Source organism: Rhinoraja longicauda, chromosome 19, assembly GCF_053455715.1.
Source record: "Rhinoraja longicauda isolate Sanriku21f chromosome 19, sRhiLon1.1, whole genome shotgun sequence".
NCBI lineage: Eukaryota > Metazoa > Chordata > Chondrichthyes > Rajiformes > Arhynchobatidae > Rhinoraja > Rhinoraja longicauda.
In genome coordinates this window covers 9,463,373-9,487,730 of record NC_135971.1, presented here as the reverse complement: position 1 = coordinate 9,487,730, position 24,358 = coordinate 9,463,373, and the positions used below count along the sequence as shown (strand labels likewise).

The following is a 24,358-nucleotide window of genomic DNA, read 5'->3' as shown; positions in this document are numbered from 1 at the left end:
CTGGAGTTAGGCTTGTATTCACTGGAGTTAGGCTTGTATTCACTGGAGTTAGGCTTGTATTCACTGGAGTTAGGCTTGAATTCACTGGAGTTAGGCTTGTATTCACTGGAGTTAGGCTTGTATTCACTGGAGTTAGGCTTGTATTCACTGGAGTTAGGCTTGTATTCACTGGAGTTAGGCTTGTATTCACTGGAGTTAGGCTTGTATTCACTGGAGTTAGGCTTGTATTCACTGGAGTTAGGCTTGTATTCACTGGAGTTAGGCTTGAATTCACTGGAGTTAGGCTTGTATTCACTGGAGTTAGGCTTGTATTCACTGGAGTTAGGCTTGTATTCACTGGAGTTAGGCTTGAATTCACCGGAGTTAGGCTTGTATTCACTGGAGTTTAGAAGGATGAGAGGGGATCTTACAGAAACGTATAAAATTATAAAAGGACTGGACAAGCCAGAGGCAGGAAAAATGTTCCCAATGTTGGGCGAGTCCAGAACCAGGGGCCACACAGTCTTAGAATATAGGGGAGGCCATTTAAAACTGAGGTGAGAAAAAACTTTTTCACCCAGAGAGTTGTGAATTTGTGGAATTCTCTGCCACAGAGGGCAGTGGAGGCCAAATCACTGGATGGATTTAAGAGAGAGTTAGATTGAGCTCTGGGGGCTAGTGGAATCAAGGAGTATGGGGAGAAGGCAGGCAAGGGTGGCGATTGGGGGCGATCAGCCGTGATCACAATGAATGGCGGTGCTGGCTCGAAGGGCCGAATGGCCTCCTGCTGCACCTATGTTCTATGTTTCTACGTAAGATAATACGAATTCTGTGCATTTTCAGACTAACATTTTTGTGAAGTGCTCATGCACATCACGGTTCGAAATCCAGTGCTATTTATGTGGAAAATATCTATGACAGCAAATTGCACTGATTTTGTTTTCTCTCTGAAGTCAATTAAATGGAATCTTTTAGAAAATGCATTCGCAATTATCATGCCTTCTGGAGAATGTTTGCAGAATAATATTTTCTCTTGTTTCTACTATCCATCGTGGTAATTGGGTTTCACATATACTGAACCAACAAAGAGAAATGAATCCAGTCGTAACTAAGGTGCTGAAACCACTGTTGTTACGCATTGTATCATTGCTGTTTAGAATGAGGAAATAAAGATGTAAAATTCGTGAGGGGGAAACACCTTATTAGAATAGGAGAGTAGAATATTGAAAGGCAGGTCGTCTCAATGAGGATATCAATGTCTAAGTTCGGAAACATTTAAGGAACTAACAGACTAAATCATAGTCATGCTGAGTCTCTAGCTCAGACAAGATGAATCGACGACAGAGGATTAAGGCAATAGACAATAGGGGTGCAGGAGGAGGCCATTCGGCCCCCCGAGCAAGCACCACCATTCAATGTGATCATGGCTGATCATTCTCAATCAGTACCCCATTCCTACCTTCTCCCCATAACCCCTGACTCCGCTATCCTTAAGAGGTCGATCAAGCTCTCTCTTGAATGTATTCAGAGAATTGGCCTCCTCTGCCTTCTGAGGCAGAGAATTCCACAGATTTACAACTCTGAGTGAAAAAGTTTTTCCTCATCTCCTTTCTAAATGGCCTACCCCTTATTCTTAAACTGTGGCCCCTGGTTCTGGACTCCCCCAACATTGGGAACATGCTTCCTGCCTCTAACATGTCCAACCCCTTAATAATCTTATATGTTTCGATAAGATCCCCTCTTATCCTTCTAAATTCCAGTGTATGCAAACCTAACCGCTCCAGTCTTTCAACATAGGACAGTCCCGCCATTCCGGGAATTAACCTAGTAAACCTATGCTGCACGCCCTCAATAGCAAGAATGCGAAGGGGAAAAGATTTAATAGGAATCTGAGGGGTAACGTTTTCATACGAAGGGTGGTGGGTGTGTGTGGAACGAGCTGCCTGAGGGGGTAGTTGAGGGATGGACTACCCAAACATTTATGAAACAGTTAGACAGGTACATGGATGGGACAAGTTTGGAGGGATATGGACCAAACGCAAGCCGGTGGGACTAGTGTAGCTGGGACATTTAGCCGGCATTGGCAAGTTGGGCCAAAGGGCCGGTTTCCACACTGTGTCACTCTATGGCTCTCCGACTAAGAAATAGAGTCATACTGTATGAAAACAGGCCCTTTGACCCAACTTGCCCATACTGATCAAATTGTCCCATATCCAGCAGCCACACTGATGATAGACACAAAAAGCTAGAGTAACTCAGCGGGTCAGACAGCCTCTCCAGAAAAAAGGAACAGGCGACGTTTCTGGTCGAGACCCTTCTTCAGACTGAGAATCAGGGGAACAAGAGATATTGACGGTAATATAGGCCTTGGTCCCATACTGTATGACTCTGTGACTTTGTCTACCATCTACACTAGTCCCACCTGCCCACATTTAGCCAATATCTCTAAATCTTTCCTTTCCATGTATCTGTCCAAATGTCAGGTAAATATATATATATATATATGTGTGTGTGTGTGTGTGTATTATTATTCTTATATATATTATTTATATATACTTATATTTACTTTATATACTTTACATATACTGCATACTTTAAATATATACACAATATACTCATGCACACACACATCCGTATACATATAAAAACAAACATTAATAGCGCATAAGACAAAAATCATTGTCCCAGGTCGATGTCATTCAGACTTTGTTGTGTTTAATAGCCCTGATAGCTTCATGGCTTATACTAATTCTTGCTATTGAGGGAGTGCAGCAAAGGTTCACAAGGTTAATTCCCAGGATGGCAGGACTGTCATATGATGAAAGAATGGGTCGACTGGGCTCGTATTCACTGGAATTTAGAAGGATGAGAGGGGATCTTATAGAAACATATAAAATTATTAAGGGATGGACAGGCAAGATGCAAGAAACATGTGCCCGATGTTGGGGGGGGGGGGGGGGGGGGGTCCAGAACTAGGGGTCACAGTTTAAGATAAGGGGTAGGCCATTTAGAACTGAGATGAGGAAAATGTTTTTCACCCAGAGAGTTGTGAATCTGTGGAATTCTCTGCCTCAGAAGACAGTGGAGGTCGATTCACTGGATGCATTCAAAAGAGAGTTAGATAGAGCTTTTAGGGCTAGTGGAATCAAGGATATGGAGAGAAGGCAGGAACAGGGTACTGATTGTGGATGATCAGCCATGATCCCATTGAATGGTGGTGCTGGCTCAAAGGGCAGAACGGCCTCCTCCCATTGCCCATGTATCTGTGTACCGACGCATGCATACGAAGACAAAACCAGTGGCCCAGGTCAATAGACAATAGGTGCAGGAGGAGGCCATTCGGCCCTTCGAGCCAGCACCGCCATTCAATGCGATCGAGGCTGATCAACCACAATCAGTACCCTGTTCCTGCCTTCTCTCCATATCCTTGATTCCACTAGCCCAAAAAGCTCTAGCTAACTCTCTTTTTGAATGCATCCAGTGAATCGACCTCCACTGCCTTCTGAGGCAGAGAATTCCACAAATTCACAACTCTCTGGGTGAAAAACGTTTTCCTCGTCTCAGTTCTAAATGGCCTACCCCTTACTCTTAACCCCAACACCGGGCACATGTTTCCTGCATCTCGCCTGTCCAATCCCTTAATAATTTTATATGTCGACGTCGTTCAGAGTTTGTTGTGTTTAATAGCCTGAAAGCTTAATGTGGCTTATTCAGTACAGATAGCACTGGGGAATTCCCAGCAGCTGTGCGACAGACAGCCAGTACAAGGTGAAGGAGCAGGTTTGGCAGAGCACTTGCATCCCACATCCCTCCTACAAGTTGCTGGGCAGTTACGCACAAACAAACAAACTCTCAACAACATCGACCTGGGGGCATTGGTTTTTGTCTCCTTGCGCACTGTTATAGTTTTTTTTTTTTTAATGCACATGGGGACGTGTGCTTGTGTTGTACCCGGTACATATATTTCCACAGGTTCACGGATAAGGCGACCCCACTCACCCCCATCGCAAGTTGACCGTCGTCTTCAGACTTCACGCTCCCTCCATCGCTCCGAGCGGCGCGGCGCAACCAAACTTGGCCCGGGCCACTAAGCCCTCTTATAGAGAGGCGCCTCCATTGACCGACGGCTTCCCATTGGTCCACTCGCACGTCAATCTAGCGGCCGGCCAGCAAGCTTGGTTGTTCCCCGGAGGGAGGGAGGGCGGGACTGCAAAAGAGAGCCCGGTCCCGCAGGCAGGACGATTGGCGGCCGGTGATTGGCCGGGCCTGGTGCCCATCAGAGGAAGGGCGGGAGGGGGCGGGACTTGACGCAAGTTGAGATGAGCCATTGGTCTGATCTGATGGGCAGCTATTCATTGAGTCCCAGTCTGTCCTCTCGGATCCAAGTCAAGTCAAGTTTATTTGTCACACATACATACGCGATGTGCAGTGAAATGAAAGTGGCAATGCCTGCGGATTGTGCAAAAAAAAGAATTACAGTTACAGCAGTTTAAGAATAAGGGGTAGGCCATTTAGAACTGGGATGAGGAGGAATTTTTTCAGTCAGAGAGTTGTGAATCTGTGGAATTCTCTGCCTCAGAAGGCAGTGGAGGCCAATTCTCTGAATGCATTCAAGAGAGAGCTAGATAGAGCTCTTAAGGATAGTGGAGTCAGGGGGTATGGGGAGATGGCAGGAACGGGGTACTGATTGAGAATGATCAGCCATGATCACATTGAATGGCGGTGCTGGCTCGAAGGGCCGAATGGCCTCCTCCTGCACCTATTGTCTATTGTCTATTGTCTATAGCATATAAATTAAAGTTAATACAGAGAAGACAAAAATTAGTCCCTGGAGTTATAAAAGTTAACAGTCCTGATGGCCTGTGGGAAGAAACCGTCTCATCCTCTCCGTTTTCGCAGCGTGACAGCGGAGGCGTTTGCCTGACCGTAGCAGCTGGAACAGTCCGTTGCTGGGGTGGTAGGGGTCCTCATAATCTTGCTTGCTCTCGATCTACACCTCCTAATGTATAGGTCCTGCAGGGGGGCGAGTGTAGTTCCCATAGTGCGTTCAGCCGAACGCACTACTCTCTGCAGGGCCTTCCTGTCCTGGGCAGAGCTGTTCCCAAGCCAGACTGTGATGTTGCCGGACAGGATGCTCTCTGCAGCCCCAGAGTAGAAGCATTGAAGGATCCTCAGAGACACTCTGAATTTCCTCAGCTGTCTAAGGTGGTAAAGGCGCTGCTTTGCCTTACCCACCAGTGCGGCAATGTGTGTTGTCCATGTCAGATACTCTTTGATGTGGACTCCCCTTGCAAAGTGTGTTTCAAGGCCAAGCAACCATTGCATTGCTGTGCGGTCATTGTTAGAGGTGGGAAAACTGTCACAACCAACAGCAGGATAAACTTTACATTTATGCTTTCTTTACCTTTTACCGTTTACATGCATTAATCCCTGTCTATATGTATTGTATTGTATTGCACTGTCATCCCCTGTCTATATGTATTGTGTTGTATTGTATTGCACTGTCTAATTGTATTGTACTTTATCGTATTGTACTGCACTGTCATCCCCTGTCTATATGTTTTGAATTTGTACTGCACTCTGTTTCGTCCTATTCGTTGTATGATCTGCAAGGAGTGGAAATGACAAATAAAATTTGTTATTATTATTAGTATTGGGTAGCTTAGAACCTGACGGTTTCACCAATTTGTAGGTAAATAATCTGAACAGCATCCCTCAGTCTGAAGAAGGGTCTCGACTAGAAACGTCACCCATTCCTTCTCTGAACGATGTGAGAGAGGAGGTAAATACAGAAGTTAAAGTGTTGTACTTAAATGCGCGTAGTATAAAAAATAAAGTGGATGAGCTTGAGGCTCAGTTAGTCATGGGCAAGTATGATGTTGTAGGGATCACTGAGACATGGTTACAAGAGGACCAGGGCTGGGAACTGAATATCCAGGGGTACACAACGTATAGAAAAGACAGACAGGTGGGCAGAGGGGGTGGGGTTGCTCTGATGGTTAGGAATGATATTCATTCCCTTGCAAGGGGTGACATAGAATCAGGAGATGTTGAATCAGTATGGATAGAAATGAGAAATTGTAAGGGTAAAAAGACCCTAATGGGAGTTATCTATAGGCCCCCAAACAGTAGCCTCGACATAGGGTGCAAGTTGAATCAGGAGATAAAATTGGCGTGTCAAAAATGTAATGCTACTGTGGTTATGGGAGATTTCAACATGCAGGTAGACTGGGAAAATCAGGTTGGAAATGGACCCCAGGAAAGAGAGTTTGTAGAGTGCCTTCGAGATGGATTCTTAGAACAGCTTGTACTGGAGCCTACCAGGGAGAAGGCAATTCTGGATTTAGTGTTGTGTAATGATCCTGATCTGATAAGGGGACTAGAGGTAAAAGAGCCATTAGGAGGCAGTGATCACAACATGATAAGTTTTACTCTGCAAATGGAAAGGCAGAAGGGAAAATCGGAAGTGTCGGTATTACAGTATAGCAAAGGGGATTACAGAGGCATGAGGCGGGAGCTGGCCAAAATTGATTGGAAGGAGGCCCTAGCAGGGAAGACGGTAGAACAGCAATGGCAGGTATTCCTGGGAATAATGCAGAGGTTGCAGGATCAATTTATTCCAAAGAGGTGGAAAGACTCTAAGGGGAGTAAGAGACACCTGTGGCTGACGAGGGAAGTCAGGGACAGCATAAAAATTAAGGAGAGGAAGTATAACATAGCAAAGAAGAGTGGGAAGACAGAGGATTGGGACTCTTTTAAAGAGCAACAAAAGTTAACTAAAAAAGGCAATACGGGGAGAAAAGATGAGGTACGAGGGTAAACTAGCCAATAATATAAAGGAGGATAGCAAAAGTTTTTTTAGGTACGTGAAGAGGAAAAAAATAGTCAAGGCAAATGTGGGTCCCTTGAAGACAGAAGCAGGGGAATTTATTATGGGGAACAAAGAAATGGCAGACGAGTTAAACCGTTACTTTGGATCTGTCTTCACTGAGGAAGATACACACAATCTCCCAAATGTTCTAGGGGCCGGAGAACCTAGGGTGATGGAGGAACTGAAGGAAATCCACATTAGGCAGGAAATGGTTTTGGGTAGACTGATGGGACTGAAGGCTGATAAATCCCCAGGGCCTGATGGTCTGCATCCCAGAGTACTTAAGGAGGTGGCTCTAGAAATAGTGGAAGCATTGGAGATCATTTTTCAATGTTCTATAGATTCAGGATCAGTTCCTGTGGATTGGAGGATAGCAAATGTTATCCCACTTTTTAAGAAAGGAGGGAGAGAGAAAACGGGGAATTATAGACCAGTTAGTCTGACATCAGTGGTGGGGAAGATGCTGGAGTCAATTATAAAAGACGAAATTGCTGAGCATTTGGATAGCAGTAACGGGATCATTCCGAGTCAGCATGGATTTACGAAGGGGAAATCATGCTTGACAAATCTACTGGAATTTTTTGAGGATGTAACTAGGAAAATTGACAAGGGAGAGTCAGTGGATGTGGTGTACCTCGACTTTCAGAAAGCCTTCGACAAGGTCCCACATAGGAGATTAGTGGGCAAAATTAGGGCACATGGTATTGGGGGTAGGGTACTGACATGGATAGAAAATTGGTTGACAGACAGAAAGCAAAGAGTGGGGATAAATGGGTCCCTTTCGGAATGGCAGGCAGTGACCAGTGGGGTACCGCAAGGTTCGGTGCTGGGACCCCAGCTATTTACGATATACATTAATGACTTAGACGAAGGGATTAAAAGTACCATTAGCAAATTTGCAGATGATACTAAGTTGGGGGGTAGTGTGAATTGTGAGGAAGATGCAATAAGGCTGCAGGGTGACTTGGACAGGTTGTGTGAGTGGGCGGATACATGGCAGATGCAGTTTAATGTAGATAAGTGTGAGGTTATTCACTTTGGAAGTAAGAATAGAAAGGCAGATTATTATCTGAATGGTGTCAAGTTAGGAGGAGGGGGAGTTCAACGAGATCTGGGTGTCCTAGTGCATCAGTCAATGAAAGGAAGCATGCAGGTACAGCAGGCAGTGAAGAAAGCCAATGGAATGTTGGCCTTCGTAACAAGAGGAGTTGAGTATAGGAGCAAAGAGGTCCTTCAACAGTTGTACCGGGCCCTGGTGAGACCGCACCTGGAGTACTGTGTGCAGTTTTGGTCTCCAAATTTGAGGAAGGATATTCTTGCTATGGAGGGCGTGCAGCGTAGGTTCACTAGGTTAATTCCCGGAATGGCGGGACTGTCGTATGTTGAAAGGCTGGAGCGATTGGGCTTGTATACACTGGAATTTAGAAGGATGAGGGGGGATCTTATTGAAACATATAAGATAATTAGGGGATTGGACACATTAGAGGCAGATAACATGTTCCCAATGTTAGGGGAGTCCAGAACAAGGGGCCACAGTTTGAGAATAAGGGGTAGGCCATTTAGAACGGAGATGAGGAAGAACTTTTTCAGTCAGAGGGTGGTGAAGGTGTGGAATTCTCTGCCTCAGAAGGCAGTGGAGGCCAGTTCGTTGGATGCTTTCAAGAGAGAGCTGGATAGAGCTCTTGAGGATAGCGGAGTGAGGGGGTATGGGGAGAAGGCAGGAACGGGGTACTGATTGAGTGATCAGCCATGATCGCATTGAATGGCGGTGCTGGCTCGAAGGGCTGAATGGCCTACTCCTGCACCTATTGTCTATTGTCTATTGTCTATTGTCCTGAGATGCTGCCTGGCCCGCTGAGTTACTCCAGCATTTTGTGTCTACCTTCGATTTAAACCAGCATCTGCAGGGTTTTTTTTCTATGCATCCCTCGTCTCTTCGCTCCCCCTTTTCCTCTCCTCCCCCTCCTCCCTTCTTCTCACCCCTCTCTTCCCCCTCCCTCCCTCTCCCCCATTTCCATCCTCCTACCCCCTCTCCCCCCACTTCCACCCTCTTACCCCCCTCTTCTTCCCTCTCCCCTGCTCTCCTCCCCTTCCCCCCTTTTGCACCCTCTCCCCCCATTTCCACCCTCCTACCCCCTCTCTTCTTCCCTCTCCCCTGCTCTCTCCTCCCCCTTTCCCCCCTCCCTCCGTTCTTCTCACCCCTCTCTTCCCCCTCTCTTCCTCCCTCTCCCCCATTTCCACCCTCCTACCCCCCTCTCTTCTTCCCTCTCCCCTTTTAGACAATAGACAATAGGTGCAGGAGTAGGCCATTCAGCCCTTCGAGCCAGCACCGCCATTCAATAGACAATAGACAATAGACAATAGGTGCAGGAGTAGGCCATTCAGCCCTTCGAGCCAGCACCGCCATTCAATGCGATCATGGCTGATCACTCTCAATCAGTACCCCGTTCCTGCCTTCTCCCCATACCCCCTCACTCCGCTATCCTTAAGAGCTCTATCCAGTTCTCTCTTGAAAGCATCCAACGAACTGGCCTCCACTGCCTTCTGAGGCAGAGAATTCCACACCTTCACCACTCTCTGACTGAAAAAGTTCTTCCTCATCTCCGTTCTAAATGGCCTACCCCTTATTCTTAAACTGTGGCCCCTTGTTCTGGACTCCCCCAACATTGGGAACATGTTATCTGCCTCTAATGTGTCCAATCCCCTAATTATCTTATATGTTTCAATAAGATCGCCCCTCATCCTTCTAAATTCCAGTGTATACAAGCCCAATCGCTCCAGCCTTTCAACGTACGACAATCCCGACATTCCGGGAATTAACCTAGTGAACCTACGCTGCACGCCCTCCATAGCAAGAATATCCTTCCTCAAATTCAATGCGATCATGGCTGATCACTCTCAATCAGTACCCCGTTCCTGCCTTCTCCCCTTCCCCCCTTTTCCACCCTCCCCCCCACTCCACCCTCTCCCCCTCTTCAGCCCCCACTCCTCCTCTTTTCTCTTCAACTCCTCCCCGCCCCCTCTCTTCATATGTCGATGAATACTCTTATTGAATCGTGAAGCCTGAGGAAGGAATGGAGGGGGTGTTTTTCCCCCTGCTCATTGGACCGTGCAGGGCGGCACAGTGGCAGAGTTGCTGCCAGGGACCCGGGTTCGATCCTGACTTCGAGTTCTGTCTGTATGGAGTTTGTACATTCTCCCCATGATCGGCTGGGTTCTCTCTGGGTGCTCCAGTTTCCTCGCACACTCCAACGACGTACTTGTTTGTAGGCTAATTGGTTTGGAAAAATTGTAAATTGTCCCGAGTGTGTGTAGGGTTGTGTTAGAGTGCGGGGGGTCGCTGGTCTGTACGGACTCGGTGGGCCTGTCTCCGCACAGTATCTCTAAACTAAAACTAAACCAGCATTAAGGCCTTATTACTAGGTTAATTCCCGGAATGGCGGGACTGTCGTAAGTTGAAAGACTGGAGCGACTAGGCTTGTATACACTGGAATTTAGAAAGGATAAGTGGGGATCTTATCGAAACGTATAAGATTATTAAGGGGTTGGACACGTTAGAGGCAGGAAACATGTTCCCAATGTTGGGGGAGTCCAGAACAAGGGGCCACAGTTTAAGAATAAGGGGTAGGCCATTTAGAAGGGAGATGAGGAAAAACTTTTTCAGTTAGAGAGTTGTGAATCTGTGGGATTCTCTGCCTCAGAAGGCAGTGGAGGCCAATTCTCTGAATGCATTAAAGAGGGAGCTAGATAGAGCTCTTAAGGATAGCGGAGTCAGGGGGTATGGAGAGAAGGCAGGAACGGGGTACTGATTGAGAATGATCAGCCATGATCACATTGAATGGCGGTGCTGGCTCGAATGGTCGAATGGCCTACTCCTGCACCTATTGTCTATTGTCTATTATTATGACTCCTGCAGTACCTGTCTGTCTTCCAGCTCAGAGAACTGTACCAAAATGCTGTTTCCTCCCACATCTGCATAGACGTACATGTTTGTAGGTTAATTGACTTCTGTCGGACAGTGTAAGGGGTGATCGCTCGTCAGTGCGGACGGTGGGCCTAAGGGCCTGTTTCCGCGCCGTATCTATGAAGTCTAAAGAAAAGTAAACTGCGTGCCTGGACTCCAATCGCGTCAGCGGGTTGAATTAAGTAAATACCTCCCCAGGGAAACAGGAATAAAACCAGTTGTTTCACATAGGGGTTTGTGGTTAGAGATGTAACACACACTGCAAAGCACAGGAACCATCGAGACACTCTTAGACTACTTTAAAGTTCATTTGCAGTAGCTGACAACTTCATAGCAAACGACCAGCACATCAACACTTTACACTTCAAACACAATATTCTCCAGATGAACATTGGTTATGGCATACAGAGAGAAAACCAACACCCATTTGATGGTAATTACACCTACAACGTTATACATTTAAAAATAACTCTTGCAAGGACTTCTCACATTTCATATTTTCCTGCAACATTTGTAGACTTCACAAGATTACTACGAAAGAATAATGCCCATGAATTTCTAAGATACCGTGAAGAAAAACCATACAGTTTGCAGAGTTCTAGCGAAACAAAATATTTCGAACACAGAAACAAAGTGCTGGAGTAACTCGTATGAAGGAACTGCAGATGCTGATTTAAACTGAAGATAGACACAAAATGCTGGACAGGCAGCATCTCTGGAGAGAAGGAATGGGTGACGTTTCATGTCGAGACCCTTCTTCAGACCTTCTGAAGTCTGGTTAGGGTCTCGACCGGAAACATCACCCATTCCTTCTCTCCAGAGATGCTGCCTGTCCCGCTGAGTTACTCCAGCATTTTGTGTCTATCCGCTGGAGTAACTCAGTGGGTCAGGCGGTATCTCTGGAGAACATGGATGGGTGATGTTTCCGGTCGAGACCTTCTTCAGACTGCTCCTGACCCGAAACGTCACCTATCCAAGATCTCCCGGGATGCTGCCTGAACCGCTGAGTTACTCCATCACTTTGTGTCTTTCCTTGGTCAAACTAGCATCTGCGGTTCCTTGTTTCTACATATTTAATACAACATTCCTGTCACACCACAAAATTCAAAGAGCCACAATTGCTGCAGTTACGGTCTCGAGGGAATATAGTCATGGCAAATATGATGTCAGTCTCAAAAATAAATATTCAGTGGCGGAAATCAAGAGGTAAATAAATAATTTCAGAGTGAAACATGGATGTTCCATGCTTAGGGAATAATGCACCTCTGGGAACTGAAATGAGATTTTAAATATTCTTATTTCTGATTTGTTACACTTTAAGAATCATTTCTCCATCTGGACAAATCTTTTGTTTGTTCGTTTGTTTTTATGTCTTGTTTGCTCTGTAAAGCGTCTTTGAGTTTCCTGAAAAGCGCTATATAAATTAAATGTATTATTATTATTATTATTATTATTTAATTTTCTCTATATTAGTAATGCAATTACTGATTAAATGTGCAACTATGCCTTCATTTAAGATGACTACTAAACAATAATGCCCACTAATTTCCAAGAAACAGGGTGAAAAGAAGCTTGCAATTTGCAAAGCCCCAGTTGAACTAAATATTTCAAACAAAGACACAAAGTACTGGAGTAACTCAGTGGGCCAGGCAGCATCTCCGGAGAACATGGACAGGCAACGTTTCGGGTCGAGACCCTTGGAGTCATAGAGTGAAGCGGGGTGGAAACAGGCCCTTCGGCCCAACTTGCCAACCTATCCCAGCTACACTAGTCCCACCTGTCCGCGTTTGGTCCATATCTCTCCAAACCCGTTTGTTTCTTAAATGTTGGGATAGTCCCAGCCTCAACTACCTCCTCTGGCAGCTTGTTCCATACACCCACCACCCTCTGTGTGAAAAAGCTCCCCCTCAGATTCCTATTGAGTCTTTCCCCCATCATCTTAAACCAATGCCCCCTGGTCCCCAATTCATCTACTCTGGACAAGAGACTCTGTGCGTTTGCCAGATCTATTCCTCTCATGATTTTATACACCTCTCTATAAGATCACCCCTCATCCTCCTGCGCTTCAGAATCCACTCTTCTTTGGACTTGTTCTGACCCGAAGCATCAGCTATCCAAGTTCTCCAACGATGCTGCCTGATCCACCGAGTTATTTATTCCTCTTTTATTCTCTTGCATTTGATGAAAACCTAGTTCTTATTCCGTCGAAGGCACATATTGATTATGTTCCTTTCTTGAAATTTTCTCTGCTGTGTTGCCATCTCTGCACATTGAAAATTCAGTTCAGCATTGAAATATAGAGTAATATTTTGAATTAATTTTATTTTGAAGTCAGTGGGTACAGGTAGCGTGTAATATCTATGATAAGGAGCTCAGAAGTAACATGATTTTTAGTACGTGCCAGAAGTGAATTAATCTGGATTTATTGAGTATAATACAAAATGGTATCTGTGGTGCAAAATCATTTAATACTTCCGATGGAAACAAAATGCTGGAGTAACTCAGCAGATCAGGAGAACATGGATTGGTGGTGTCTACGGTCAGAACCCTTCTTCAGACCCCAAAGAAGTCTTAAACTATTAAGAAAACCTAGTCTAACGAAGGACTCCAACCAGAAACATGTTTTTTTAATACTTTAAGACTTCATCAGGTTCCGAAGAAGGGTTTTGACCAGAAACGTCACCAATCCATGTTCTCCAGGGATGCTACCTGACCCGCTGAGTTACTCCAGGATTTTGTGTCTACCTTTGGTAAAAACCAAGGATCCTTGTTATTACATCAAAGGTATTTATTCACAAACTGCTGGAGTAACTCAGCAGGTCAGGCAGCATCTCAGGAGAGAAGGAATGGGCGACGTTTCGGGTCGAGACCCTTCTTCAGACTGACGTCAGGGGGGCGGGACAAAGGAAGGATATAGGTGGAGACAGGAAGACAGTGGGAGATCTGGGAAGAGGGAGGGGAAGAGAGGGACAGAGGAACTATCTAAAGTTGGAGAAGTCAATGTTCATACCACTGGGCTGCAAGCTGCCCAGGCGAAATATGAGGTGCTGTTCCTCAAATTTCCAGTGGGACTCACTATGGCACTGGAGGAGGCCCATGACAGAAAGGTCAGACTGGGAATGATTGAGTTACAACTCAAAGTGCTGGAGTAACTCAATGGGTCAGGGAGCATCCCTGGAGGACCTAGATAAGTGATATTTCGGGTCTGGACCCTTCTTTAGTCCAGAACTGGGCCCTGACCTGTAACTTCACCTGTCCATGTTCTTTCGGAGATGCTGCCTGAACCGCTGAGTTGCTCAAAAGCTTTGCGTCTATTTTCTATTTACATCAATATTGGGTATCCACATGCTGCATATTTTCCACAACTTAATTGCTACCAGATAATGAACACAACAACTTACACAGGCATTCCCCGACTTACGTAACAGGCGACTTGTGTAAACTCACACTTACGTAAACAATTCTTTAGGTCTGCTGCTCTATTCCTAAAAATGCGATAGCAATGCACTACTGATGTCGTATGCGGCCGTTTCTGCTGTTCTTGTGCATGCTCCCATGTGGTCTCTGCATCGGAGCTGCCCCCATGGTTCCCACCTCGGAGCTCCCCCGTGGACCCTAACTCTGAGCTCCGCACTCCCAGTCTCCACGTTGGAGCTCCCCCCGTGGTCTCCATGATGGAGCTCCCTCATAGTCTCCACGTTGGAGCTCCCCCACTGTGGTCCCCATGATGGAGCACCCCCACGGTCTCCTCGTTGGAGCTCCCTCGTAGTCTCCACGCCGGAGCTCCCCCCCCTTGTGGTCCCCATGACGGAGCACCCCCACGGCCTCCTCGTTGGAGCTCCCTCGTAGTCTCCACGCCGGAGCTCCCCCCCCCCCCCCCCCCCCCCCCCCCCCCCCGTGGTCCCCACCTCGGAGCTCCCCCATGGTCTCCCACAGGAACCACACAGTACGAACAGTAACATTACACGCGCACAGTAGCGCTTCGGTCTCCGACTTACGTAACACCTGACCTGCGCAACGGTCCGCAGGACGTAACCCTTAACGTCAGTCGGGGAGTGTCTGTGATGTATGGTACACAAGGACAAGCAAGGGAACAATACTCAAGACGATCACAACATAGTCCACAGTGTGTCTGCTTCCATCCGGTCGCACGCGGGGCCCCGTCTACATTTTGAGGCGGTAATTGGCGTGGATCTCTGGCTTGATGTCGCACACGAGTGTGAGCAGTTGCCGAAGGACCTTCTCCTTGTTGCGGTGGTGGTTCGCCTGCATGGCCTGGATCTTCTGGTGGGTCAGCTGTTCCACTTCCGTCGCCAGGTTCCCCTGAGAGCCCATGACCTTTGCCAAGAAGAGAAAAAAGGAATAATGAGAGCAAATGGAAACTTAAAGGCCCAGTTAGGCGAATTTTTAAGGCGACTGTCAAAGTCGTAGCAGATCGGCAAAATTTTCATTGACAATGACCACGACAATGTCCAGTCAGGTCGATCAAGCCACTTTTTTTATTTTTTAAAAATATTAATTTTTATTGAAGGAAAGATACAATACGAAAAACATAACGCATTACATTCCCCTCCATTTTGTTCTTTATATATAACAACAAAAATAACCCTCACCCACCCTCCCTGGACACCCCTTTGCAGCTGATGTGTTCACAATACATCATATCACAAATACAAATGCACAATTTGACAGCAAAACCTCTACATTCTTCAAAGGCGCAGGCCCATACATATCTACAACATGTCAGATGGTTCAGGATTCTCCCATTCATTATGCACAAGCCACTTTTTTAATGAAACTAGCACCTGGCTAAGAGATTACACCATCATCGGAAACATCGCGAAATTCCCACACTTACCTGACCGTCAAACTGTCGCCTCCAGTCTACCTGTCAAATGTCCTGACGGTAAATAAATTGGTTAAAGAAAACTATCTTCTGGTATCTTCAAATGCCTTTTCTTAATTTAATGTTACGCGCTTCTAAATGCATCTGCGACAACCTAGCAAAACAGTCTCCGTAACTCCCTGGTCCACTCGTCCCTTCCTACCCAAACCACCCCATCCCCGGGCACTTTTCCCTGCAACCGCAGGAGATGCAACACCTGTCCCTTTACCTCCCCCCTCAACTCCATCCAAGGACCCAAAGAGTCTTTCCAGGTGAGACAAAGGTTCACCTGCACCTCCGCCAACCTCATCTATTGCATCCGCTGCTCTAGATGTCAACTTCTTTACATCGGCGAAAGCAAACGCAGGCTCGGCGATCGTTTCGCTCAACACCTTCGCTCAGCCCGCCTTAACCAACCTGATCTCCCGGTGGCTGAGCACTTCAACTCCCGCTCCCAGTCTGACCTTTCTGTCATGGGCCTCCTCCAGTGCCATAGTGAGGCCCACCGGAAATTGGAGGAACAGCACCTCATATTTCGCTTGGGCAGCTTGCAGCCCAGCGGCATGAACATTAACTTCTCCAACTTTAGATAGGCCCTCCGTCCCTCTCTTCCCCTCCCCCTTCCCAGTTCTCCCTCTATCTTCCTGTCTCCACCAATATCCTTCCTTTGTCCCGCCCCCTGACCTCGATTTGTACCAGCATCTGCAGTTATTTTCTTATATTATCCTCACTACACTCCAGCGAGTACAGGCCCAGTGTACTCTTTTGGAATAAACAAAGCGATAAAATATTTAAAGACAGTTCGTAAACAGATGGTACACATATGAATAAAAGATGTCTTTGTAAAGCACAAATGTTGAAGTGGGGACCTAACTAGTGTTGTATTTTGTATATGAGTTTGTTGTATTGTAACTGCTGCAATCATTATTAGCCATTTAAATTTAACAGCGTAGGCATTCTTTATACTTTAGTACATTGCAACTGTCTGTAATCAGTAACACATTAAGACGTATTATAATTGCTTCCACGTTCTTTGAACCATTTGCTTTATCTTACACTTTCTTATTCCTTGTTACATTGTTGTACATCATTGGCTTAGGCATTCCTTACACGTTGTTACATGGTAAAACTTGTAGGCTTGTATACACTGGAATTTAGAAGGATGAGAGGGGATCTTATCGAAACGTATAAGATTATTAAGGGGTTGGACACGTTAGAGGCAGGAAACATGTTCCCAATGTTGGGGGAGTCCAGAACCAGGGGCCACAGTTTAAGAATAAGTCGTAGGCCATTTAGAACAGAGATGAGGAAAAACCTTTTCAGTCAGAGAGTTGTAAATCTGTGGAATTCTCTGCCTCAGAGGGCAGTGGAGGCCAATTCTCTGAATACATTCAAGAGAGAGCCAGATAGAGCTCTTAAGGATAGCGGTGTCAGGGGGTATGGGGAGAAGGCAGGAACGGGGTACTGATTGAGAATGATCAGCCATGACCACATTGAATGGCGGTGCTGGCTCGAAGGGCCGAATGGCCTACTCCTGCACCTATTGTCTATTGTCTATTGTAAAACTGTTTCGACATCCTTTGAACTTTTTCTGTGTTGGATGAACGATAATGGTGGCGAGATAAGGAAAGACATAGGCTTTGGGGTGATGGATGGATGTGAGGGATGAACTAGCAGGGAAATAAGGGTGGCGAAGTTTGAAGGGATTGGGATAAGGATATATTACTGAATGGGATTTAATGGTGGCGGGACAGACGAGTGACTGCAAAGAAATGAATGACTGAAGAAAGGAGTGTGGGTATGAGGTAATGTAAAGAAGGTTAGGTTTGGAAGAATCCGATAAAAATTGACTGCCCAGTGTACTAAGTGGGCAGTCAGGTGGTTGGCTTCCTGATTGTTCCAGCCGTTGTTTGCAAATAAAGGCTTTTAACTTCTCGAAGAATTCTCCGTGTCGCCTGTCTTAATTTCGAGGATCAGGGAACCACAACGCTAGCAAGTGGCGATGGGACTAAACGGTATAATGTGGCGCAGTGGCGCAGCTGGTAGAGCTGCTGCCTCACAGCGCCCGAGACCCGGGGTCCGATCCTGACATCGGGTGCTGTCTGTGTGGAGTTTGCACGTTCTCCCAGTGTCGGTGTGGGTCCCCTCCGGGCGCTCCGCTTTCCTCCCACATTCCAGAGACGTGCGGGTTTGCGGGTTAATTGGCACTCTGTAAGTTGCCCCTGGTGTGCAGGAAGTGGATGAGAAAGTAGGACAACAGAGAACTAGTGTGAATGGGTGATCGATGGTCGGCATGGACTCAGTGGGCCAAAGGGCCTGTTTCCAGGCTGCATCTTTCAATCAATCGAAAACTAAATCCCCACATGACTTTTCTCAACACCTCCGCTCAGTCCACCTTAGCCAACCTGATCCTCAGCACTTCAACTCCCCCTCCCACTCTGACCTTTCTGTCCTGGGCCTCCTCCATTGTCATAGTGAGGCCCAGCGCAAATTGGAGGAATAGCACCTCATATTTCGCTTGGGCAGTTTACACCCCAGCGGTATGAATATTGACGTCTCCAACTTCAGATAGCTCCTCTGTCCCTCTCTTTCCCCTCCCCTTCCCAGTTCTCCCACTAGTCTTCTTGTCTCCAACTACATCCTATCTTTGTCCCGCCCCCTCCCCTGACATCAGTCCGAAGAAGGATCTCGACCTGAAACGTCACCCATTCCTTCTCTCCTGAGATGCTGCCTGGCCCGCTGAGTTACTCCAGCATTTTGTGTCTACCTTCAATTTGAACCAGCATCTGCAGTTATTTTCCTTTTTCACCCTGTCTTTGTGATCAGTTCAACATATCACAAGTAATCTGGGTACTGCAGATTTTGAAAAATTGTATCTTCCTTCAAAAATCTAACAAATACAAAAGTGCGCTGTTAAAACCTTGTCAACAGATGACAAAAACACAATCCTAAGCCAGACTCACAGGTTGATTGGGTGGTCAAGAAGGCTTTTGGCATATTGGCCTTCATCAGTCAGAGTATTAAGTACAGTCGGTAGACTATAACATAACCTCCCAATGTCTATACTCAATATGTGTGGGGAAAAAAACTGCAGATGCTGGTTTCAATTGAAGGTAGACACAAAATGCTGGAGTAACTCAGCGGGTCAGGCAGCATCTCTGGAGAGAAGGAATGGGTGACGTTTCGGGTCGAGACCCTTCTTCAGACTTCTTCAAATGCCACCCATTCCTTCTCTCCAGAGATGCTGCCTGAACCGCTGATTCACTTGTGTCTACCTTCAATTGAAACCAGCATCTGCAGTTTTCTTTCCCACACATGTTGAATGTAGACATTGGGAGGTTATGCTACAGCTGTACAACATCTTGGTGAGGCCGCATTTGGAGCATTGTGTTCAGATTTGATCACCCGGCCAATGGAAGGATGTTATAAGAAAATAACTGCAGATGCTGGTACAAATCGATTTATTCACAAAATGCTGGAGTAACTCAGCAGGTCAGGCAGCATCTCGGGAGAGAAGGAATGGGTGACGTTTCGGGTCGAGACACTTCTTCAGTCTGAAGAAGGGTCTCGACCCGAAACGTCACCCATTCCTTCTCTCCCGAGATGCTGCCTGACCTGCTGAGTTACTCCAGCATTTTGTGAATAAATCGATTGGAAGGATGTTGTTGGACTGGAAAGAGTTGCAGAGAAGATTTACGAAGATGTTGTCAGGTCTCGAGGCTCTGAGGGAAAGGGAAAGGCTGGGCAGGCTAGGATTTTATAGATTAGAGCTCAGAGGGCTGAGCATTGATCTTACAGAGGTGCGTGCAGGATCATGAAAGGAATAGATAAGGTGATTGCACAGAGCAGCAATATAAAAAACCTGAGGACATAGGTTTAAGGTGAGAGGAGAAAGATTTAATAGGACCCCGAGGGGCACCTTTTTCACACAGAGTGTGGTGGGTATGTGGAAATAGCTGCCAGAGGAGGTCGTTGAGGCAGGTGGGGCATGTTGAAGACTTTTGGACAGGAACATGGATAGAGAAGGTATAGAAGGATATGGGCCAAACACAATCAGGTGGGACTAATGGAGATGGGGCATGTAGGCTGGCATGGGCAAGTTGGGTCGAAGGGCCCGTTGGCATGCCGTATGGCTCTATGACTAAATGGGACGAGCGTAGATGGAGCACCTTGGTCAACATGGACAAGTTGGGCTGAAGGGCCTGTCTGCATGCTGTCCGACTCTATGAGTTTACCAAATGCTTCTCACCGCTTCCTGTTTATGTCGGAAGTCCTTCTCTCTTTCCTGACGGTATTGTTCAATCTCACCCTGGGCCTCCTCCTTCGCTTGTCTCAGTCTCCGAGCCTTTCCTGAAACAAGAACCAAGGCTGCATCATTAGCTGGACCTCTGTGATCCTCCATCAGAAGTAAGCAACTCAGCGCGATTACACTCAAAGTGTTTATGCCCGATTAAACCATTCGATTAAAGGCGCCTCTCATTTATCCCTTACAGTGAAATCCCATCTAATTATCCCTCAATGCAGAATGCCTCAAATCATCTAAATTCTTGGTTTAGTTTAGTTTAGTTTAGTTATACAGTGCAGAAGCAGGCCCTTTGGTCCACCGAGTCCACGCCATCCAGCGATCCCTGTACACTAACTCTATCCAAGGTATTTATTCACAAAATGCTGGAGTAACTCAGCAGGTCAGGCAGCATCTCAGGAGAGAAGGACAGAAGGAATGGGCGTGTAAGAAAATAACTGCAGATGCTGGTACAAATCGAAGGTATTTATTCACAAAAAGATGCTGCCTGACCTGCTGAGTTACTCCAGCATTTTGCGAGTAAATACCTTCGATTTGTACCAGCATCTGCAGTTATTTTCTTACACTAACTCTATCCAACACAGGACAATTTACAGTGATACTAAGTCAATTAACCTACAAACCTGTACGTCTTTGGAGTGTGGGAGGAAGCCAGGGAACCCGGGGAAAGCCCACGCAGGTCACGGGGAGAACGTACAAACTCCGTACAGGCAAGCACCCGTAGTCGGGATCGAACCCGGGTCTCTGGCGCTGTGAGGCAGCAATTCTACCGCTGTGCCACCGTGCCACCTATCTTGGGAATAGTAACTTCTTATTTATCACATTACCTATCACTTTTGCCCACCCATCTATAGGAAAGATGCTATTAAGCTGGAAAGCATGCAATATTTACAAGGTCGTTGCTCGGGCTCGAAGGCCGGAGCTACAGGAGGGGTTGGGCAGACTAGGACTTTATTCCTTAGGGCGCAGAAGGGTGAGGGATGATCTTAGAAGGTATACAGAATCATGAGGGGAATAAATAGCACAGATATACAGTATCTTTACCCACAGTAGGGAAATCAAGAATGAGGAAAGTATTTAGATTTAGATTTAGAGATACAGCGCGGAAACTGGCCCTTCGGCCCACCGGGTCCGTGCCGCCCAGCGATCCCCGCACATTAACACTATCCTACACATACTAGGGACAATTTTTTACATTTGCCCAGCCAATTAACCTGCATACCTGTACGTCTTTGGAGTGTGGGAGGAAACCGAAGATCTCGGAGAAAACCCACGCAGGTCACGGGGAGAACGTACAAACTCCTTACAGTGCAGCACCCGTAGTCAGGATCGAACCTGAGTCTCCGGCGCTGCATTCGCTGTAAGGCGGCAACTCTACCGCTGCGCCACCGTGCAGCGGTTATAGAGGTGTGTAAAATCATGAGGGGGTTGAGGGGGATGGAGTGGGGGAGGGAGGGGAAGGGGAGGACAGGGGGGGGGAAGAGTGATGGGGAGAGGGAAGGGGGACGGGGTGGAGAGGGAAGGGGGGAGAGGGAAGGGTGATGGGGAGAGGGAAGGGGGACGGGGTGGAGAGGGAAGGGGGGGAGGGAAGGGGGGAGAGGGAAGGGGGATGGGGGGAGAGGGAAGGGGAGGGGGGAGAGGGAAGGGGAGGGGAGAGAGGGAAGGGGACGGAGAGAGGGAAGGGTGATGGGGAGAGGGAAGGGGAGGGGGGAGAGGGGAGGGGGAGGGGGGAAGAGGGAAGGGGACGAGGTGGAGAGGGAAGGGGGACGGGGGGGGGATGGGGGGGGAGGAAGGGGGACGGGGAGGGGGAAGGATGATGGGGGAGAGGGAAGGGGAGGGGGAAGAGAGGGTGCTACACCAATGCAGGAGAGGTTTGGGCCCAACGTGTCCACTTGGTCTAGTTGTCCTTAGACTCGATTTCTGAGCAGCAGTGTGTCATTTTAAAAAAAATCACCCACCGACCTCCCTCTAAGCGGCTCTGACGAGTATGTGAGCCAAGGTCGAGTGAAAGATGGAGGGATTGAAATAACAGACTAAGAAAATAGAAAAACAACTCAATCAAATATTAAAACGCAACGCAGTTGTCTCTCAATCCCTTTTGCTGTCTGGCAGTATGGCGGTCGTTAAGTCAGAAAAATCTCCCCAGGAATGCAAATCTTTTAATCTTTTTTTTTTGGCCTGAAAGATTGAAATATTGAATCAATGGGAAAAGATTGCATTTTTTTATTTTCGTTCTAAGCTTCACGTTCATTTGCAACAATAAAAACCTGCTCACGTCCCGATGCATCGATGTACAAACCGTGCAAACGTTAATATATATTTCCCATTATTTCTGATGCAAAATGTTCCTTTAGAATTTCGTCTCTGTTATTTCATCCCGTTTTATTTTGTAATCGGCATTCTGCCAAAGCCCTTGTAGCGTTGGATGCCGCCGATGGCGTCTTTCCCCGCAATGCAAAAAGGCACGGGTTTTAATTTTTTTTAAATTTAACCTTCGCCAATCTCAAATGAAATAATCAGAAATTGCTCACGTTTCCGGGCCTCTGCAACCTTCTCTGCAGCTCGTTTTTCAGCATGGAGAAGCTGCTGTATTCCTTGGGACTGACTTGCCATCTTATCCCCTCTCTCGACTCTGAGTCTCCTCCAGCCAAGGTACCAGATGATGAATGGAGACTGCGATTCCTACAGGTCCTAATGCTGGTCGAATTTCAACAGAGCCCCAGCCGCTGGAGCTCGGAAGAAACATAGACATAGAAAATAGGTGTAAGATTGAGGGGGGATCTTATAGAAACTTACAAAATTCTTAAGGGGTTGGACAGGCTAGATGCAGGAAGATTGTTCCCGATGTTGGGGAAGTCCAGAACAAGGGGTCACAGTTTAAGGATAAGGGGGAAGCCTTTTAGGACCGAGATGAGAAAGTTTTTTTTCACACAGAGAGTGGTGAATCTGTGGAATTCTCTGCCACAGAAGGTAGTTGAGGGCAGTTCATTGGCTATATTTAAGAGGGAGTTAGATGTGGCCCTTGTGGCTAAAGGGATCAGGGGGTATGGAGAGAAGGCAGGTACAGGATACTGAGTTGGATGATCAGCCATGATCATATTGAATGGCGGTGCAGGCTCGAAGGGCCGAATGGCCTACGCTTGCACCTATTTTCTATGTTTCTTCTTGCGTTTGATGCAACAGAAGTTATGAACCGCGGACCTTCCACCGTCCGGCGCGGCCTGGAACGTGGCAACTCCAACAGCCTGACCGCGGGAGAAGACGGCATGGGAAGAGAAAAGACATTCTGGCCTTCCATCACAGTGAGGAGGTGACTGGAGGAGACTCACTGTGATGGATGTTTCTTTTTTTTGTTTTGTGTTGGTTTGTGGTTATGTGTGTAAAGGCATATTTTATTGCTCTTATTGTTGGACTGTGGGTGACAAAATCTCGTCCAAAAGACTTGTTTTTTTTTGGATGACAATAAAGGTAATTCTGATTCAGATTCAGAAGCTGCTTCTGCTTCTGTTGTAGAAACATAGAAACATAGAAAATAGGTGCAGTAGTAGGCCATTCGGCCCTTCGAGCCTGCACTGCCATTCAATATGATCATGGCTGATCATCCAACTCAGTATCCTGTACCTGCCTTCTCTCCATACCCCTTGATCCCTTTAGCCACAAGGGCCACATCTAACTCCCTCTTAAATATAGCCAATGAACTGGCCTCAACTACCTTCTGTGGCAGAGAATTCCACGGATTCACCACTCTCTGTGTGAAGAAATGTTTTCTCATCTCGGTCCTAAAAGACTTCCCCCTTATCCTTAAACTGTGACCCCTTGTTCTGGACTTCCCCAACATCGGGAACAATCTTCCTGCATCTAGCCTGTCCAACCCCTTAAGAATTTTGTACGTTTCTATAAGATCCCCCCTTAATCTTCTAAATTCCAGCGCGTACAAGCCGAGTCTATCCAGTCTTTCTTCATATGAAAGTCCTGCCATCCCAGGAATCAATCTGGTGAACCTTCTCTGTACTCCCTCTATGGCAAGAATGTCTTTCCTCAGATTAGGAGACCAAAACTGTACGCAATACTCCAGGTGTGGTCTCACCAATGCCCTGTACAACTGCAGCAGAACCTCCCTGCTCCCATACTCAAATCCCATCGCTATGAATGCCAACAAGAAGAAGAAGACCTGCAGATGCTGGTTTACGCCAAAGATAGACGCAAAAAAAAGTAGGATTAACCCAGTGGGACAGGCAGCATCTCTGGAGAAAAGGAACAGGTGATGTTTCTGAAGAAGGATCTCGACCCGAAACGTCACCCATTCCTTCTCTCCAGAAATGCTGCCTGGCCCGCTGAGTTACTCCAGTTCTTCTG

The 24,358-nt window shown here is 46.8% G+C and overlaps 2 protein-coding genes and 1 long non-coding RNA gene across 5 annotated transcripts in view; all 3 read right to left on the bottom strand.

Moving 5' to 3' along the window:
- The window catches only part of tmem268 (transmembrane protein 268), a 55,171-nt gene extending 51,118 nt beyond the window's left edge, over positions 1–4,053 (bottom strand). For all 3 annotated transcript variants that reach the window (XM_078416241.1, XM_078416243.1, XM_078416242.1), the window contains exon 1: positions 3,979–4,053. The gene's annotated coding sequence lies outside the window, so the exon portion shown is untranslated. The remainder of the gene's footprint in view (positions 1–3,978) is intronic.
- A 9,063-nt stretch (positions 4,054–13,116) lies between these two features.
- Positions 13,117–14,686, bottom strand: LOC144603112 (uncharacterized). Its single transcript, XR_013548543.1, has 2 exons — positions 14,640–14,686; positions 13,117–14,506 (listed from the first exon to the last, which is right to left on the bottom strand). It is a non-coding gene; the product is annotated as an uncharacterized LOC144603112 (long non-coding RNA).
- A 28-nt stretch (positions 14,687–14,714) lies between these two features.
- On the bottom strand, positions 14,715–22,765 carry LOC144603109 (V-type proton ATPase subunit G 2-like). The gene is made up of 3 exons (XM_078416252.1): positions 22,534–22,765; positions 19,949–20,049; positions 14,715–15,152 (listed from the first exon to the last, which is right to left on the bottom strand). Exons 1-3 carry the CDS (start codon positions 22,613–22,615, stop codon positions 14,979–14,981), a joined length of 357 nt encoding a protein of 118 aa, XP_078272378.1. The 5' UTR covers positions 22,616–22,765; the 3' UTR covers positions 14,715–14,978.
- Positions 22,766–24,358: the final 1,593 nt, after the last annotated feature.

What these genes read in the sequence shown, in the direction of transcription:
- LOC144603109 (XM_078416252.1), bottom strand. Translation starts at nt 22,615, where the DNA reads ATGGCAAGTCAGTCCCAAGGAATACAGCAGCTTCTCCATGCTGAAAAA. An exon ending in GGTTGCAGAGGCCCGGAAAC is followed by an intron (nt 20,050 to 22,533) that starts GTGAGCAATTTC and finishes TTCTTGTTTCAG; the next exon opens with GAAAGGCTCGGAGACTGAGA. An exon ending in TCCGACATAAACAGGAAGCG is followed by an intron (nt 15,153 to 19,948) that starts GTGAGAAGCATT and finishes TTCTTGGCAAAG; the next exon opens with GTCATGGGCTCTCAGGGGAA.